The sequence below is a fragment of the Peromyscus maniculatus genome, chromosome 19, assembly GCF_049852395.1.
Source record: "Peromyscus maniculatus bairdii isolate BWxNUB_F1_BW_parent chromosome 19, HU_Pman_BW_mat_3.1, whole genome shotgun sequence".
NCBI lineage: Eukaryota > Metazoa > Chordata > Mammalia > Rodentia > Cricetidae > Peromyscus > Peromyscus maniculatus.
Genome location: NC_134870.1, coordinates 3,809,988 through 3,827,935, shown reverse-complemented (window position 1 = coordinate 3,827,935; position 17,948 = coordinate 3,809,988). Strand labels below are relative to the sequence as shown.

Here is a 17,948-nt window from a genome sequence, read left to right as displayed (position 1 = left end):
GAATAGGTGGGGAATATGGTAGGCTTATTTTCAGTTTTGGGGAATCCTTTACACTGATTTCCATAGTGGCTGCACCAGTTTGTAATCCCACCAACAGTGAATAAGCGTTTCTGTTTCCCCTGCATGCCCTCCGTCGATTGTTGTAGGTTGTTCCATTGATCTTTGGCATTCCAACTTGGGTAAGATAAAATTTCAAAGTTGTTTTGATTTGAATTTTCCTAACTACTAGGGGTAATGAACATTTTTTGATATATTAGCTATTATTTTTCTTCTCTTGAGAACTCTATTTGGGTTACAGACCCATTTTTTAAAAAAATAGATCATTTGTTTTGTCCTAATTTTTGAGGCAGGGTCTTTCACTGAACTTGGAGTTGTACATTTCAACCAGGCCGTCTGGCCAGCGGGCACCTGAGATCCACTGTCTTAGTCCTGAGATCTTCCTTAGTTTTGGGGTCATAGACAGATGCTGCTCTGCCTGGCTTTGATGTGGGTGCCAGGGATCCAAGCTTAGTTCCTGTTTGTGTGTAGCAAGTACTTTACTCACTGAACAGCATTACTAGCCTTTTTTTTTTTTTGGTTTGGTTTTTTTGTTTCATTTTTAGGTTTTTTTTGTTTTGTTTTGTTTTGTTTTGTTTTTTCAAGACAGGGTTTCTCTGTGTAGCTTTGTGCCTTTCCTGGAACTCACTTGGTAGCCCAGGCTGGCCTCGAACTCACAGAGATCCGCCTGGCTCTGCCTCCCGAGTGCTGGGATTAAAGGCGTGTGCTACCACCGCCCAGCCCTTTTTCAGTCTTTTAAGTGCTAAGTTTACAAGCATATACTATTGGGCCTACATCATGTGTGTGTGTGTGTGTGTGTGTGTGTGTGTGTGTGTGTGTGTGTGTGTGTGTGTGTTTCTGTTGATTAAATCAGTGTCTGTATTAGTATTTATTGTGCATTTTGTGCTTCCTACCCATTGAGAGGATTTTGTTAGTCAAATATATTTTGAGTGCTTGGTATCTCAGGTGCTTGATTAGGAATAAATATACCCAGATAAGAAAGATCCAGTCTTTGAAATCAGTAGGCTTGTTTGCAAGCTATGTGGAGAGACCACATCATAGGAGGCAGTGACATGTATGATAGATACCTGGTCTTCCAGTCTTCTGCAGCCTCATTACCAAGTTCAGACCTGAGTTTGCCATCTCTGTAATGATCTCCCCTGTAATCTCAATTTCTTATAGCCCATAACAAGACCTTGGTTTCCTTTCTTTGACCCCACCCTTACAACTTTGCTCTGACATTTCTTTGACCACACCAAGGTGTCTACTCCATTTCTTCTCTCACCCTCATGTCCTCACCTCCCTCCCTAGATTGCATCGGCTATCACACACTCTCTTGCTGCATGTCTCTCCCTACATGTACTCACTTTGCTCAGCTCCAGGCTGTTGTGGAATGTTAGTTGAAGATGTGTTACATTCGTTTATGCTGTGGAATGTTTGTTTAATGATGCAAAGATGTGTTGCATTCTTTTATGTTGCATTTGTTCAATTCTGTGAAGCTGTGTTACTGTGCCTGCCTTAAACACCTGGTTGGTCTAATAAAGATCTGAATGGCCAATAGCAAGGCAGGAGAGAGAAATAGAAGGTCTGCTAGACAGAGAGAGTAAATAGGAGCAGAAATCTAGAAGAGGAGAGCAAGAGTGAGGAGCCAGAAAAGGAGAAGGAGAGGAGGACACCAGGGGCCAGCCAGCCAGCCAGTCACGGAGAGAGACAGACAGACAGACAGACAGACAGACAGACAGACAGAAAGAAAGAAAGAAAGAAAGAAAGAAAGAAAGAAAGAAAGAAAGAAAGAAAGAAAGAAAGAAAAAGAGAAAGGCATATAGAATAAGGAAAGGGAAAAAGCCTAGAGGCAAAACATAGTTAAAGAGAAATGGGATAATTTAAGTTAGAAAAGCTGGCTAGAAACAAGCCAAGCTAAAACTGGACATTCATAAGTAAGAATATATCTCTGTGTATTTATTTGGGAGCTGGGTGATGGGCCCCAAAGAGTTAAAAAACAAAATAAAAAACAAACCAACTACACCAAGCATGCTTCTTCTTCCATGTTAGTCTCCACTGACAATTTTCTGTCCCACACCAGTGATTTTTTAATTTTAAATCCATGGCTATTACTTTTGCCCGTTTTTGCTGCCCACCAAACCTAGTATGTTTTTTCTAGTAATTTTGGATGTTTGTTTTATTCTTTAGCTCTCATCAAAAGTTTCTCTCTTGTTCCATCCAATGGGACATTGCAATGTCATTGAGAGACAATCCTGTTTCCACTAACAAAGCCTGCACCACACTGGCTTGTATTCAATTTCTTTTGTATTCTACACAGATACTTGGGTCTGTATGGTAGTTTGAATTAGAAATGTCCCCCCTAGGCTCCTGTATTTGAACACTTGCTCCCTGATTGGTGGTGCTGTGTGGGAGGGTTGAGGAACCTTTAGGAAGTGGAGTCTTGCTGGAGGATGCACATCTCTGGGGACCAGCTGTGAGAGTTCATAGCCTTGCTGCCTTTCTGACTCTCTCTGCTTTCTGCCTCTGATTGAAGATGAGCTCTTTTAGCTTCTTACTCTGTCTCACTGATGCCTTGGTTCCCCCTCCAGCATGGACTCTCCTTTGGGAACTGTGAACCAAAATGAACCCTTTCTCCCTTAAGTTGCTTTGGTCATGGTGTTTATCGCAGTAGCAGAAAAGTAACTAATCCTGAAGTTGGTACCTATTGCTGTGACAGTCCTGAGCATGCTGTTTTTCAGAAGAATGTGGAAGACTTTGAAACTTTGGTCTAGAAAAATCAGCTAGTAAGCAGTGTTCTTCCATGGTGTCTACTTTATGACACTGGGTTCCTGCTTTGGCTTCTCTCACTGATAGACTGTGGTCAGGATGTAGAAGCCAAGTCAATCCTTCCCTCCTGTAGTGGCTTGAATGAGAATGGACCCTGTGGTCTCATGTGCTTCAGTGTTTGGTCCCCCATTGGTAGAACTGTTTGGGAAGGATTAAGAAGTGTGGTTCTGTTGGAAGAGGTGTGTCAGGGGTAAGCTGTGGGGTTTCAAAAGACCAGTGCCACTCCAGTGCCACTCCAGTGCCACTCCAGTGCCTTTCTGCTCCTCACCTGTGAAGTATGGAGAGCTGAGCTGTCCCTGTGGCGGTATACGGCTTTGCTCGGCCGCCATTGACTCTGAAACCATAAGCTAAATTGCTTGTTTGCTCGCTCCCTCCCTCCTTTCCTTTCTTTTTCTGAGACAGAGTTTCTCTGGTATCCCTGCCTGTCCTGGATCTCACTTTGTAGACCAAGCTAGCCTTGAACTCACAGAGATCCGCTTGCCTGTGCCTCCCAAGTGCTGGGATTAAAGGCGTGCATCACCAGTACCCAGCTTAAATGTTTTTTTTTAAAGACCTTGGTCATGTCATTTTGTCACAGCAATAGAAAAGTAACTAAGACATCTCCCCAAGTTACTTCTGGTCAAAATGATTATCACAGCACCAGAAAAAGTAACCCAAACAGTCCTTTACTGGACTGACCAGAAAAAGTAACCCAAATAGTCCTTTACTGGACCAACCAGAAAAAGGAACCCAAACAGTCCTTTACTGGACCGACCCCTCTGATTGTGCCTAGTGTCCTAGACCCAAGCATCGAGCAGTTCTTTCTTTACCCAGCCAGCAGTGATTGCCTCTCCTCGTTAGTGTGTCTTGAAATGCCTGTCCTTGGCCATAGACCTGCCTCTGCCGCTGGGCTTGAGTGCTGCTGAGTGCTCATGCTTGCAACCAGACATCTTGAATGCTGTTTTGCCTGAAGTGCTGGTGCCTTGTCCACATTCTTGTGCATTCTTGATGCAGTTGCTGCGCCTGTTCCTTTTCCTTCTTCACTTACTCTCTAGACTCGGGAGTGTCCTGTCTCCACGCTAGTGCAGCCGCACATGGCCATGCATAGGTATGAGTGTGGCCAGCACAGTGCCGTAAACTTACTAAGCCATGCGAGGTCCTGGAGATGACATTTGTGACAATGTGCTGTTGCTCTGTCGAAGACCGGATAAGCCCTGCCTTCGTGTTAGATTCTTTGTGTTCTTAAGTGTGGTCTCCAGACCAGTAACATGGAGATCTCTGAGAACTTAGTAGTTCCACCCAATCTGAGGCCCCAGTTCAGACAGAGGCAGGAACAAGAATCTGCACTGGGCCGGGCGGTGGTGGCGCATGCCTTTAATCCCAGCACTCGGGAGGCAGAGCCAGGCGGATCTCTGTGAGTTCGAGGCCAGCCTGGGCTACCAAGTGAGCTCCAGGAAAGGCGCAAAACTACACAGAGAAACCCTGTCTCGAAAAACCAAAAAAAAAAAAAAAAAAAAAAAAGAATCTGCACTGTTTACAATTCCTTGGTGACTCATGTACATCAAAGCCCACACAGCATTGATTCCATGCCTTCAGACTCTCACCCTGTTCCGATAACTATCAGCTGTGTCTCCAGCCTCACTCTTCACCTGGATTTCCAGCTCATCTAAATACTTAATGAAGTACTTAACCGTCTAATGGAGACCTACATATCATTAAGTATCCATAAGAGAACTCTTGAGTTCTCACACACTTGCCCCTCTTAGAAGGTGACTTCTACACCTTGGTAAATGGAGGATCTGTATGATAATCCACAGAGGCCAATGTTGAGAACCTTCACATTATCTATCATAGATTCTCTCATTTTTTCTCACATCCAATCCATCATCAAATCCTGTCAGATTCACCTTTAAAAGGACAGCAGATTCTGGACATGCATGCTGCTTCTACCCAGTCCAAATCTCCTTCACATGACAGCCTAGTTATCTCAGCAGCACTCCAACTGGTCTTTCTGCTTGTGCCTTAGATCCCACAGTATTTTAGTGTTGTATTCTTAGGGATCTGTTGTAGGCATGGCTCGGCATTGCCTTTACAAGAGCCTGCCCATAGCTTTGCTTCTCTGTAAGCATCTGAAGGGAGCCGGTTCTCTGTCTTGTCACCTCCTTCATTCCAGTGATACTGAGCCAACAGGAGGTCTTGAATTTGCCATGTGTGCCCTCAGGCCTTTGTTCTTTGTTATTTCCTCCTCTTGGAAGTCTCTTAGCCAAGATATCTATAGTCTATTGTGTTTAGTAGCTCACTTTCTATATTTTTTCTGTTTATGGAAATGTTTATAGTCATTTTCTATTCCAGGAGTATCTTTCACATAATAAACTTCTGTTTGTTGATGTTAGTCAAAAGATGTGCTCAGCAAATATAAACTGGGTGAGTAAGTTTCCAATCTTCGCTCACCACTGGGGCCTTAGCCCACTCTCTCCTTTTGATCCCACAGACACGACACTGCCCTTCCAATAGGTCTCCTTATTTTCCTTCTTTGTCTCTGTTTTTCACACATTATGTTCCTGGCTATGATGTACTGAGAAGCCGATCTCTAGATGTAGGCCCACTTCCCAGTTGCTAGAACTTGTAAACAGTGCCTTGCAAAATGGGATTGTTGCAGATATGATTGATTAGGGAATTTTGCAGTACAGAGATCATGGTTTTCTAGATCAGATCAAAGTCCTTTCACAGATGCCCTCATGAAGAGGCAGAAAGGGAGATTAGATAGCCATATGAGGAGAGATGACATGCAGGTAGAAATAGAGATTGGTTAGTGTGTCCAGGCACCTGGAACACCTGCACCCATGTGGGTGGAAAGAGGCCATCACGGGATTTTCCTCTAGAGCCCCCAGGTACAGTACTGTCCTGCCAGCACTCTGGTTTTAACTCGGGGAAACTGATGTTGGGACACTGAGGAATTTAACAATCCCAAATTATTAAATCTTTTCTGTGATTTTAATCCAAGTCTGTGGTAGGGCCATGTGCAAAGTCGAAAACAGATGTTAGTCATCATCTTGTAAAATAATTGCTGATAAATTATTAAGGTATATAAATGCAAATTATAGAGGTCTGAGGACATCAAGACCTAGATAGTGGGGCTCTAAACGTGTTTTTAAGATACTTGGATGGGTACGATCTATAGAGGTGTAAAAATGGCTTACGTTGTATAAAAATGTTTCGGATTTCTTTCCCTTGCTGTGCTGTTCTTATAGAAGACTTCAAAAGCTCAAGGTTTCAGCATTAACCAGTGGAGTGCTGACAAGCTGTTAGCTAGCTCTGAAAACACTGTTCAGTCACAAGCTCAGGATTTGAAGTTTCCTTTGATTGTCCTCTAAGTATAGACTTAAAGGTACTTCTCATCAGACCAAAGACACTTCTGTCCAATCGATATCTGACTCTCTGGACAGAAGAAAAAATGTTCATGCTTTTTAACCCAAGGTCATACCCTTTTGTTATAACCCAAAGATGTAGATCTGTTCCCGCTGTCCTACAGACACCAGTTAACTGCCTTTTCTACAATGTGGATTTCAATACAATGGTAATGCTAATAATCTAAACTTTTTATCTCCTTGGTAAAGTAAATTCATATAAGCTTCAAGGAATCAAAGTCATACGGCTTGCATCCACCCGTCAACAAACCAAACAAAAAGGGTTCCAGATGGAAGATCTTTCTTTTTTTCTTAAGCTCCTAAACTTGAGCTTCTGCCCAGCCTGCATCTTAACAGATTTCCACCTGGCTGACCATCACCATCAGGGAACACCTACAAATTACAAGCTACTGAGCTATGGACTTACTAAAAGCTAATATGAACCAGTCCAACTGATATAAATGCTCCCTGTCCCTTCACCTGGAGCAGCTCATCAGATGCTTCTGATAAACCAGCCTTTGACTAGCCTCCAGCCTTCCTGGGCTCTGACAGCCTGTCTCAGATCAGCTGGAAACAGCTTTGAAAAGCATTGTCCCTGTTTGGGCGCCATCTGTGGGGGACCTCTTTCCCTCTTGGCCTGTTGACCATCAGTGTGAGAAGGGAAAGAGGCAGAAGGAGCAACAGAAAGCTTTGTACACGGCCCATGAGCACAAATAGAGACAGCCCTCCAGGAGACAGATTCCGGTGAACCAGCTCAATTTCATTGGTGAACCAGCTCAATTTTATTGCAGAGTATGAGGAACATATAGGATTGGGGAGCCTGGGGGCAAACCCTAATTTGCGTTAAGTGGCACACTCTTATCACAAGGCTTACTATGTGGCAGTAGGGTCCTATAGCAGAGCTCCTAGCACAGGTCTTCTCAGCAGCGATCTGTGCCAAAGGTCAAGCTAAAGATGAATCAGGCATCTGGTTTAGAGAAGCTTTTAGATAAGGTCAGTCCCGCAGGCCCAGGGACATTCTTCAGATAAGGGCAGGTAGAGGGCAGGAAGCCTTGCTGGGGAAGGAGAGGTTTCCATTTTGGTGAGCTTAGAGAAAGCTGCCCGGCTGTGGCACACTGCGACCTCTAACCAGCTAGCAATCTATTCCAGCAACTCCTGTCACCCGTGGGTTCAAATCCAAACTCTGTGACCTGACTCATGCAACACCAGTCTCCGAGGACCCTGTCTTCCCCGTGGCTGCTCTCCTCTCTGAATGAGCCTCACCGTCCTGGCCACCTCCCTTTAGCACCTGGCAGTCTTACTAACACCAGGGGTTCTGCCTTGCCTCGACATTGTCTTCACACACACACACACACACACACACACACACACACACACACACACACACCACTGAAGCTTATGTGTCATGTTTTCTCAGAAGCTGGCCCTGACCTCCCCAAGTTAGGTCCCCCACGTTCTCAAACACGTGTGTTTACAGATGTGGTTTTGTATGTCTTCCACTGTAGTGAGGGTCGAACACTTGGGGGGCATGAGCCGTATCTCATTAATCCTTGAAAACTGTCTCTGAAGCTAGTCCTCTAGCTAGCGTGTGACAGGCTGATTTACTGGTCACATGAAACTCCCTTCCGAAGTACAATTACTCTGCAACTGGACTTCAGTGCATCTGTGACCTTCCTGAAAAGGATTTTGAAAAAGGCTGTCAATCAAGACTAAGAGGGCAACTTGAGATTTAGTACTCGGGTACACTAAGGTTTCCCAACCCACATGTTGTAGTTCATGTAATTCTTCAACTATGTGTAAAGATCTTACAAGCTGAAGAAAAGAGTGCCGGATTACTCCTTAGGGACCAAGAGCACTTTTGGGAAGTGCTGCCGCAAGCCCGCCATGCAGTGTGGCTGCCTTGACCTTAGACGTCCTCTGGGGAGGGTGTCTAGAATGCCAAGATTCTGTTGGTGCTTTCCTCAGCCCCTCGTACATTACCACAGCAGTCTCTTGTCAGCCATCTCTGGAGGCATTTTATTTTCAGTTCATAATTTCTTTTAAATGTGATTGGGCCAGTTTTCTTGCTTTGTTCTGCTCACTCATTTACTGCTGTGCTAGTTTTGAGTTTGTATGGTTGTATCTGTTGTTAAGCAGGGCTGTGGTGCTGACACTCAGGCTGCACTTTGGGTTATCCAGGCGGTTTAAGCACTGTCCTGTTCATGGGGAACCATAAACAATGAAAGCTTTAAACGGAGCCTCTGTTTCTTGCCCTTTCCTGGAACCTTAAATAAGAGGAGGAAGTATGATTTGGACGCTATCCACAGTCTTCCAAGTCTTCTGCTTTGTGCTTGTTTGTTCGTGGGTTACTCTTCAAAGGTCATGCCAGAGCACTTATCGGGACAGCCCAGGAAAATTATTGGCAGGGTTAGATTGTGAACTCTGACCTGTTCTTCCAGCCTTTCAATGGTAGGAAGGATTAATTAGTCAACACCTGGAACACACCTAGCTTCTGAAAAGGCAGCGGCAAGGATTTTCTTCACTCTGAAGTGATGTTGGCATCAGGGTACCCTAGTCATAGTCCTGTTTTAGTTAGGAAGGGAACTGTGTCAGTCACATTCTGTCACTGTGACAAAGTACCTGCGCAAGTCCCCTTGCAGGGTGAAGTTTCCTTTCTACCCCTGGTTCCAGGCCAGAGCTGACTGGCTCAGTTTCCGTAGGCCTGCAGTGAGAACATCAAGGGAACATGACAGGAGATGATTACCCCATAGTGGCTGGGAAGTAGGGGGGTTGGGCAGGTACCCGGAATAAAAGACGTTATTCAAAGGCACATCCCCAGCAGCCCACTTTCTCCAGTCAGGCCTATCTTCCACAGTTACCACCACCACCACCACCACCACCACCACCACCACCACCACCACCACCACCACCGCTTAGCTTAGCAGTTCTCAACCTGTGGCTCGCAATCCCTTTGGCAAACCTCTGTTCCCCAAAATATTTACATTGTGAGTTGTAACAGTAGCTAGATTACAGTTATGAAGTAGCATGAAATAATTTTATGGTTGGGGGTCACCACACCATGAGGAGCTGTATTAAGGGGTCGCAGTGTTAGGAAGGGTGAGAACCACTGGCTTAGGTAGAATCCTCTTGTCCAGTCACTTCTCTGAAAGGCACCTCTGAACATGGTCTTTAGTCCACAGGAGTAGAGTATACTTCATATCCAAGACACCATGCCACAATCAATCTGAAATGTCTGGAGAATAATTCTGAGTTTTAATATGAGTGCTTACCTCATCAAAAGCAACGTTAGAGGGCTTTGTATTGTCTCAGCCATTCTATTAATACTGTTTTTCTTTAATCGGGCAGTGGTTGTGTTGACCCAATGCTTCTCTGTACTGTTTTATTCCGGTACTTTTTCTGTAAAATGCAGCATACATGACAGTACAGCCGCCTCCATTAGGAACTGGGCAGAGTAGACTCCCAGCTAGAACCACACCAGGGCCCCCTCTTGTCTTCTGGCTCTAATTGTCCTGAAGATGGTGAGGGAGTGGTGGCAGAAATTTAAGAATCCCCCCTTACCCTATTTTTCAGGGATCAGTGAGGCATCTCAAAAATCTTCAAAACCATTTGCTTATTATAGGATCGTAAGTGTTTGTAGGGAAAATACAGGAGAAAGCTAAATACTGCCTAGTCTGCTGTGAATCTAACTACAGATTATTAAAATCAACATTTTGTAATTACATTTAAAGATGTTAGTAGAAAAATCAGTGGCAACAGTGATCCTTCCATGTGGTGATCTGTGAAGGTGGTACTGAGATCAGCGCTGACCAGAAGAGAGCTCATGGCTGTGGCATAACAAGCTCTTCTTTAGAGCTGCGTTTTTGGGGAGTTTGTTTGTTTTTATCGTAAAATTTACAAGCAGAAAGTTTACCATGCTTACCAGCCCCTTTAAATATGCCGTGTGGTGGGATCGGGTGCAACCGCATTGCTGTGTGTCAACATTTGCATCTGATTTGGTCGGTATTCCGTCACTAACAAATGCCCGAGATAATTAAAGAAGTAAGGTTATTTTAGTTCACGGTTCTGGAGGTTTCAGCCCACGGTCAGCTGGCCACACTACTCTTAGTCCTATAGCAGCACAGCAGCATACCATGCTGCAAGCACATGCTGAAACAGCGCCTGGGATGAGAAGCATCTCCTTCCAGGGCACATCCCATGTCTTAGCTGCTGTTCTGTTGCTGTGAAGACGTTATGAGCAGGGCAGCTCTTATAAAGGAAGCATGCAACTGGGGGCTTCCTTACAGTTTCAGAGGGTATGAAGGCATGCAGGCAAGCATGGACTGGAGAAGTAATGAGAGATCCATTTGGATCCACTGGCAGCAAGCAGTTGCTCCTAATGTAAAACAGAAAGATGTCATCCCTTGACCCCTTTCCTGTCTTCTTTGCCCTTTGCCTGCTTTTGCTGCTTTCCCTTTCCATCCTCTGCATTAGGTGTGTACATCTTCCTTTGCTCTTTTGTGAGCATCTTGCTGCTCCCGCACCGGCTCGTCCTGTGTCTCGCCTGGGACAGTTCCTATGTGGTGACTTGATCCTCTCCCCTTTCCTCTTGTCAGCTTACTCAGCTCATTCAGCAGCCACAGCCCTTTGCTTACACGGTTCTCCACCTGAAGGAGACCGTTGCCTATGGCCACTGTCCCCGATCTGACTTCTGTTACTGTACCTGGAACAGTTTACTGAACACATCTATTTCCCACACCATACACTTCTGCCGGACCGTGGACAGCTGCCAGATCTTACCGTCTGGGAATTTCATGTGCCGGCCCCGTACATGGCTCCTACAAAGGGAGGAGTGGATTGAGCAGTGTCACAGATGGCAGATGAGTCACAGTTAGGAAGATCGACAAGCGGCCATTGGGCTCTGCAGAATAGAGATAAGTAGTAACCTTTGCCGGAGCTTTTTAGCTGATAGGCCCAATGGGGAGGATAGGGAGCAAGGTATAAATGGGAAGGTGGGGAGGTGGAACAGGGGGATGACCAGGACAAGGAATGCAGGTACCACTAGCCACAGGGGACAAGGGTCTGCGGTGCCATCTGATTGTGTGTCCCTGGGATGAGCATGGTGGCCCCTGTACATATTCCTAAAATGACTAACACGTGAAGAAGGCGGGGCTCCAGCTTGTGTTTGACCACATTGAGATCTGTTTGGGGAAAGACCTCTTTGCTCCTAGAAGCTCTTGCTATCTCTTGTTTACTGTTTGCCAAACATCTGCTTTTTAGTTAAAAAACAAAACAAAACAACAACAACAACAAAAAACAAACAAGCTTTTTGAGTAGGCGAGTCCCTCCCTGTCATTTGAGTCTCTTAAATTTCAAACACAGTGTCCTGTGTATAGCAACGTTTCAGAATAAATCCAGAGTTTGATGGCTTTTTTTTAATTTTTGACATCTAAATTACAAACTACACGTACATTTCAAGTCACACTAAGACAAGATTGTTTAACTCTTGATAGTTTACACGTGAACGAATTGTAAGAGGCAGGCGTGCACCCCTTCTCTCCGCGGTGGTTCCCGCTTTGATGCACGCTTGGGCCCGCAGCTCCTTGGCTCGGTGCTTTCAGATCTAACATTTACCTTCACACACCTCTGGGCAAGGCAGTGCTATGGAATATTATCACCTTGCCGTGCACAATTTAACGCTTACAAGTAGTTTCTGGGAGTTTCTGTCTAGTTGTAGAACCAAAGTTGACCTCCAGGAGCTAAAACTATGGCCAGGCAAAGTGGCTGGGGGAGGGCTTGCCTGGGGGAGGACTGCTAGTGTGTGTCTTTGCTGTGAGGGGAGAACAGAGCTGGCTCAAGGTGTCCTGCTGGTGTAAGCAGCCGCGAGGCAGCGAGGACTGTGGGCCAGCATTTGCTTCTTCCTGATCAACCTAATGGGATCACAGTAAGACTCCACGCATTGAGCTGAGTGCTAGCATGCAGTAGGGAGAAAGCAAGCCCAAACCCCTTGCTTCCGAGTTGAGCTGTAGTTCAGATGTAGCAGATGGGAGTTCAGCACTAACACACATCAAGCGGGTTGTGCCAGCCTTGTGAGGCAGGTTTCCGAGAGGGGGTGGGGTCATACGGAAAGTCGTTGACCACCTGAATGGTGCTCTACCGTAGACAGAGCCCTCCTGTAAAGACATTTTCTGGAGAGTGAGTGGCTACTGCTTTGAGCCCAAACAAACTATTAAATAAGGAGTCTGAAAACTGGGGTTCAGATCCTAAGACCCCACTCGAAGAGCAGGAGGTTATTAACACGCGTGTTGATAACCCAGAGCCTTGTCTCACCTTCCCAAAGCATCCTGGAGATGCTCAGAGGAGATTCGGGCTGTGAAAGTCTGGGCAGTTGCCATGGATGGTACCGGAGTGAATCACCATCGCGGTCCCCAGCAAGCAGATGGCTCTCTTCTGAGTGCTTCGGCAACTGGGACTGTGGCGTTTCCACCTTTACACCACCTGCCTGGTAACTGATGTAAGGACACCAAGAGTTCACATGAATCCTGCCAGGGCAGCGTTGGCACATGTGGTTTTAAATTACCTTTCCTTTTGTTACTGCAGGATTTGATGTGACTTAAACTTCTGATAAGTGTAGCCACTGTAGATCTTCCATTATGCATGAGTTTTTAAAATTGAACCTTTTGGGGGTAAGCTATAGTTAAGATGCCTTGAGAAGGAAGAGAATAGAAATTTGGGGGTGGGAGACGACTGCATATGATTTCTTAAAGAACTCAGCAATCTTTGGCTACCTCTAAGTATATAAAATCAGTTTAATTGTAACTTTATATAAGTGTACATCTGTCACATAAATCCATGTGAGCCGCTGTGGGAGCGGGTTCTCTGAAATCCCTGAGGAGGTGTTTGCGGATGGATTGTGAAAGGACAAAGTAGGCAGCTTGAGTTTCACAGCCCGAGGCTTTGAGGGAGATATTTGTTGTTAGTGAAGCCTTGCACCCAAGTTCAGTCCATTCACCATGAGCCTGTTCTGTGACAGGTTCCGAGTCCGAGGGGTCCCTGACTTGCCTGGAAGCTGTGACAGCACACTCCTTTGAAGAGAACGACGTGCCCGTGAGCAGTGGAAAACACAGAATGTCCGAAGGAAAAGATTGTGGCGGGGGAGATGCGCTCTCCAACGGCATCAAAAAGCACAGGTACGGTGGACGGTGGACGGCGGCCTGGGCAGCAGCAGTCGCTGGCGCACGGCTTGAGGGAGCGAAAACGAGTGCTGTCCTCTACTTCCTCCCCGGTGTTGGGTGTTTGTGTTGTTTGCTGTGCCTCTCCAAGGCAGGGCCACGCAGGAATCCTCTTTCTTTGTCTGCTTAAGTGCAGGGCAGAGCACAGGCCTGCTGCAGCAGCCGGGCTTTCTAGAGCCGCCCTTGATTGGAGTAAGGTTCTCAGAACCACCCATTGAAGCTGATGCTCTGCTCCCATTTCATCATTCATCTTTCATGACTCTGCCTCCCAATGCTATTTTGGTTCCTGGTCATTTGATCTTCTTGTTGGTTTTAAGAGTGAATAGTAATGTTGCCAACCTGCTGTCACAATCTAGTTAAATTTAAACAAAGACTGTTCCTAAGGCCAGGATTTGCTGAACACATCCATTTTACATGCTCTAATAACATTAGTTTGGTTTTATTCCCCTGATGGGCTAGTGCTAGAGATAATCTGAAATGACAAGATGTAACAGACACCGCAGTTCTCTGGTTTCTGACAAGTTCACAGACAGCGTGGTAGACTGCTTGTTGATGTTCATGAGAGACATATTTTATAAAATTACCAACAAGAAAGATACCACGTTTTCTTTGTAAGGACATGCTAATGGTTAATTTCTACAGAACAGTCTTCTGTGTGTTCATACTATAGATCATATAACACCATGATTCTGACCACAATTGCCTCAAGCATTGTCCAGGACCAGTGTGCACACCAATGCTCTGATGTGTGCTTCCCCTTGTTAAAAACGTACCTTAGTTTGTATTTCTTTTTAGAATATAAATAGATTTTAAGATGTCTTGAAAAGTCATGTGACCCTTAGGAACTAGCTGGATGAAAACAGCTTTCTTTCACTGAGTTTGTTCTGTCAGTGTGGTCCACTGATACTGGTGGTGTGGCTGGTGGGGAGTGTCCTTCACAGCTCTTTTTTGCACTTAGCACTAGTATCTTTGGAACACAGGACTAATGTGTGTCCAGGACATGAAACACCTACTAGTAAATCCAACATGCCATGCATGTGTCTAAGAGAAGACAACCTTTTAGCAAACACATATGTATTGTTCTCAGTGAGAAAACAAGCAAAATATTTGGGAAGATCAAAAATGAATGAGTTCTTAACATAGAGTTACTAAAATACCCAAGTGAGCACGGTGCCTGGTCCCAGCAGCTCCCAGTGCCGTGGCCTGTGGGATTCCCTTCTGACCTTTCACCCTTCTGCGTGTGCACTGTCAGAAGACAGCAGCTATTTTGTATCCAGTGTGATTTTACTGTACTAATGTATTCTGTTCTCAGTCAGACACAGAAGGATACAAATATGCAATTTGGAATTGTTCAGAAAAGATCAACTCCCGCCAAGTCTTAGGGAGAGGAATATAAGTAACTAGAGACCTAACCAGAAAAGTTACATTTATACAGCAAGATGCATCCTATTACAATTGTAACTGTATGACACACTCTTCTGTTACTCTGTTTTATCAAAAGTGGAGAAGTTAGGAAATTGTCATAAGCCTAACAATGGCCTGTTTGGGAAAGGTAGCTTTGACAGGAGGCTTTCAAATGCCTGTGTTTTAAAAGGCTCCCCTATAGTCAGTGGATATATGGGTATATGTGGATTACAATTTTTTTAAAAATAAGAAGTGAGAAATTTTACTAATTATAAACCCAGCTTAACTGATATGCTGATAATTTTTAAAAGTATTTCAACCATTTTTCTAATATTTCATGAAACTTTTTGTCCAGTAGAAATTTAATATAAAAATGATTAAAATCTCAACGACATTCATTAGACAGTCCTTCCTCCCCTCCACACACACAGGATGTACATAGTCGGTATGTCAGTGCTCAGCCTCTCCACGCTGTGGTTGGTTACATTGGCAAGGCTTCTGGTCGTCCGGGCCGGATTCCAAAGGAGCAGTTCTCCGTACTTGCACCTAATTTCTTTGAGCTCTGATCTTTTAACTTGCAGCACCTTTTCCCAAATAGTTCCCTTAGTTCAAGTTTTAGCTGTGGGTTCAACATGTCACTCAATATAAAGTAACAGACACAAAGCACAGAGTCAGCACGTGCTGGCCCCAGGGGAGGTTCTGTGAATGTCATTCCTGTCTCAGCAGCACCCGCAGGTTGGAGAAGACACACGTGGTCCTTCCTGGTGATGACCTTACCCCCATTAGGAAGCACTGCAGGAAACCCCAACAGTGGAGACACTCCGGTGTCAACCCACAGGAGATGCTTAGTGGTGAGACGTAAGACAATTACAGCATCAGAAGGTGGACAGGGTTCTTGACTCATTCATTCATTCATTCATTCATTTTTTGTTTTTTACTTTTCTTAGAGCCCATAGCCAGAGACACAACACAAAAAAACTTGAGAAATAAAATTGTCACTATCCACAGATGGCATATTTGTCTACATAGAAGACATATAGTGTCCATAAAGAAGTATGAGAGTTAGTAAAAATATTTGGCAAGGTTGTTGCATACAGAATTACATTTTTGTAAATTATCAACAGAGGAAAAGAAACATTTAGAGCATCTGCTGAAAGTAACAGCCTTATCAATTTTAGCTACTCCTCCCCCAAAAATACTACCCACTCATACAGGAAGAAGAAGGTAATGATACTTATGGAAAATGAACACTCATTGTCATAGAGGTCCTCTTGCCAGATTGATCTGTAGATCTAATGTAATTTTAATTCAAATTATATTCTTTTTCCATGGAAACTAGAGAGTAGGTTCTGAGGTATATATGAAGTAAAAAGGACTTTGAAGAATCAAAACCAGGAGCCAGATCACAGGAAAAGATGGATGCCATTTTCTCTACCAAATGTCAAGGCCTGTGACAGAATACTTAGTTCAACCTCTCCAGGAGCTAGACAGACCTGTAGGCAAGACTCACGAGGAGGAAAGCTGGTCATGTGTAATAAGGCTTGCATGGCAGATCGGGGAGGGAGACGGGGCTTGGTATGGAATGATTATAGTCATCTGCTCTGGGGAGGGGAGCAGTGGGTCTCTCTCCCTATCTGCAGATTCATTTTCTATGGGTTTAAGCTACTATACATAGAAAGTACTTTCAAATGTTGAACTGATTATTCTAACATTTTTTTATCATGTTAGGTATTACAAGTGCTCTGGAGATCATTTAAACATACAGAAGGAGGTACACAGGTTTCTATGCACATAGAACCCAATTTTATGTAGCTGGTGCCAGTATCTGCAGATTTTTATATGAGGAACCAGGGCGCTAGAACTGATGCTCTGTAGATTCCAAGAAATGACTGCACATAATTATAAATTCAGATGAACCAAACACCTAAATGTGAAATTTAAAATAGCTTCATAATTTCAAGGTGGAGAAAGATTTCTCACAACAGAAATGGTAGATTGTTTATTTCATCTGATGGTAATAATTCAGGTTCACTTTCTTGTTGATTTGAGTGACGCTCTTTTTTTTTTTTTTCCCAAGATAGGGTTTCTCAGTGTTGTTTTGGTGCCTGTCCTGGATCTCTCTCCGTATTCCAGGTTGGCCTCGAACTCCCAAAGATCTGTCTGGCTCTGCCTCCCAAGTGGAAGCTTTTTGTCTTAAAGGTGGCTGAGGATCATAGGGTTTGTTATGTTGAGATGGTGGGCAGAACCTCCAGGTAGGCAGCAGTAACCTTCCCTCCCACCATGACAGCTTTTGATGTGAAGTCTTAGGTAGCTGAAGGAACGGAAATGTGGTAACATTTGTGTTCCATAGATGAAGATTTTGTTCTACAGGTTCGTGGACAAGCCGAAGTAAAGAGGTTGAAACATACAATCTATGTCAGTATTTTCCAGAAAGTACAAATACATTGAGAAAATATGAAGTGAAGTATTTAGTTCATATCATATCTCATTGCTGGAGCCATCAGTGAAAGAGCAAGAACTTTGCCCAGAATTAGTCAGGTTTGTAGAAGGGTCTAGGGACAGCAGGAAGCAGCAGTAAAGTCACTGGAGACCGTGCTCTCTTGTGCCTGGAAGGGAGAGGTTGGGATGGGAGGAGGGAGAACAGGGAAGAATCTCAAGCAGTCTGGGCGTGAGGTATCCCATAACCAGCTGGGCACAAACATGTTTCAGGAGCCCACCCTATAGAGTCCTAAGGAACTGCCTATTGTAGCAACTCAGTGAGGGTGATCCTGTTAGCCGTGTGGAGGTTGGGTGAGGGCACTAAGGACTGTGATTTACGCTGACTGTGGCCAGTCAGGAGGTTGAAGGTGTCTGTCCTTGGAGGCCAGTGCCCATGGATTACCTGGAGCTACAGACTGTGATGTACGCTGACTGTGGCCAGTCAGAAGGTTGCAGGTGTCTGTCCTTGGAGGCCAGTGCACATGGATCACCTGGAACTACAGACTGTGAGGTAGGCTGATGTGGCCAGTCAGGAGGTTGCAGGTGTCTGTCCTTGGAGGCCAGTGCACATGGATCACCTGGAAGGGACTGGCAAATTGGAGGGCAA

At 44.8% G+C, this 17,948-nt stretch overlaps 1 protein-coding gene across 14 annotated transcripts in view; it reads left to right on the top strand.

The window, feature by feature from the left end:
* The window catches only part of Osbpl1a (oxysterol binding protein like 1A), a 183,997-nt gene that overhangs the window by 105,035 nt on the left and 61,014 nt on the right, over window positions 1-17,948 (top strand). For all 14 annotated transcript variants that reach the window (XM_076554750.1, XM_076554747.1, XM_076554746.1 and 11 more), the window contains one exon: window positions 13,261-13,417. In XM_076554750.1, coding sequence (XP_076410865.1) covers window positions 13,261-13,417 — 157 coding nt within the window. The remainder of the gene's footprint in view (window positions 1-13,260; window positions 13,418-17,948) is intronic.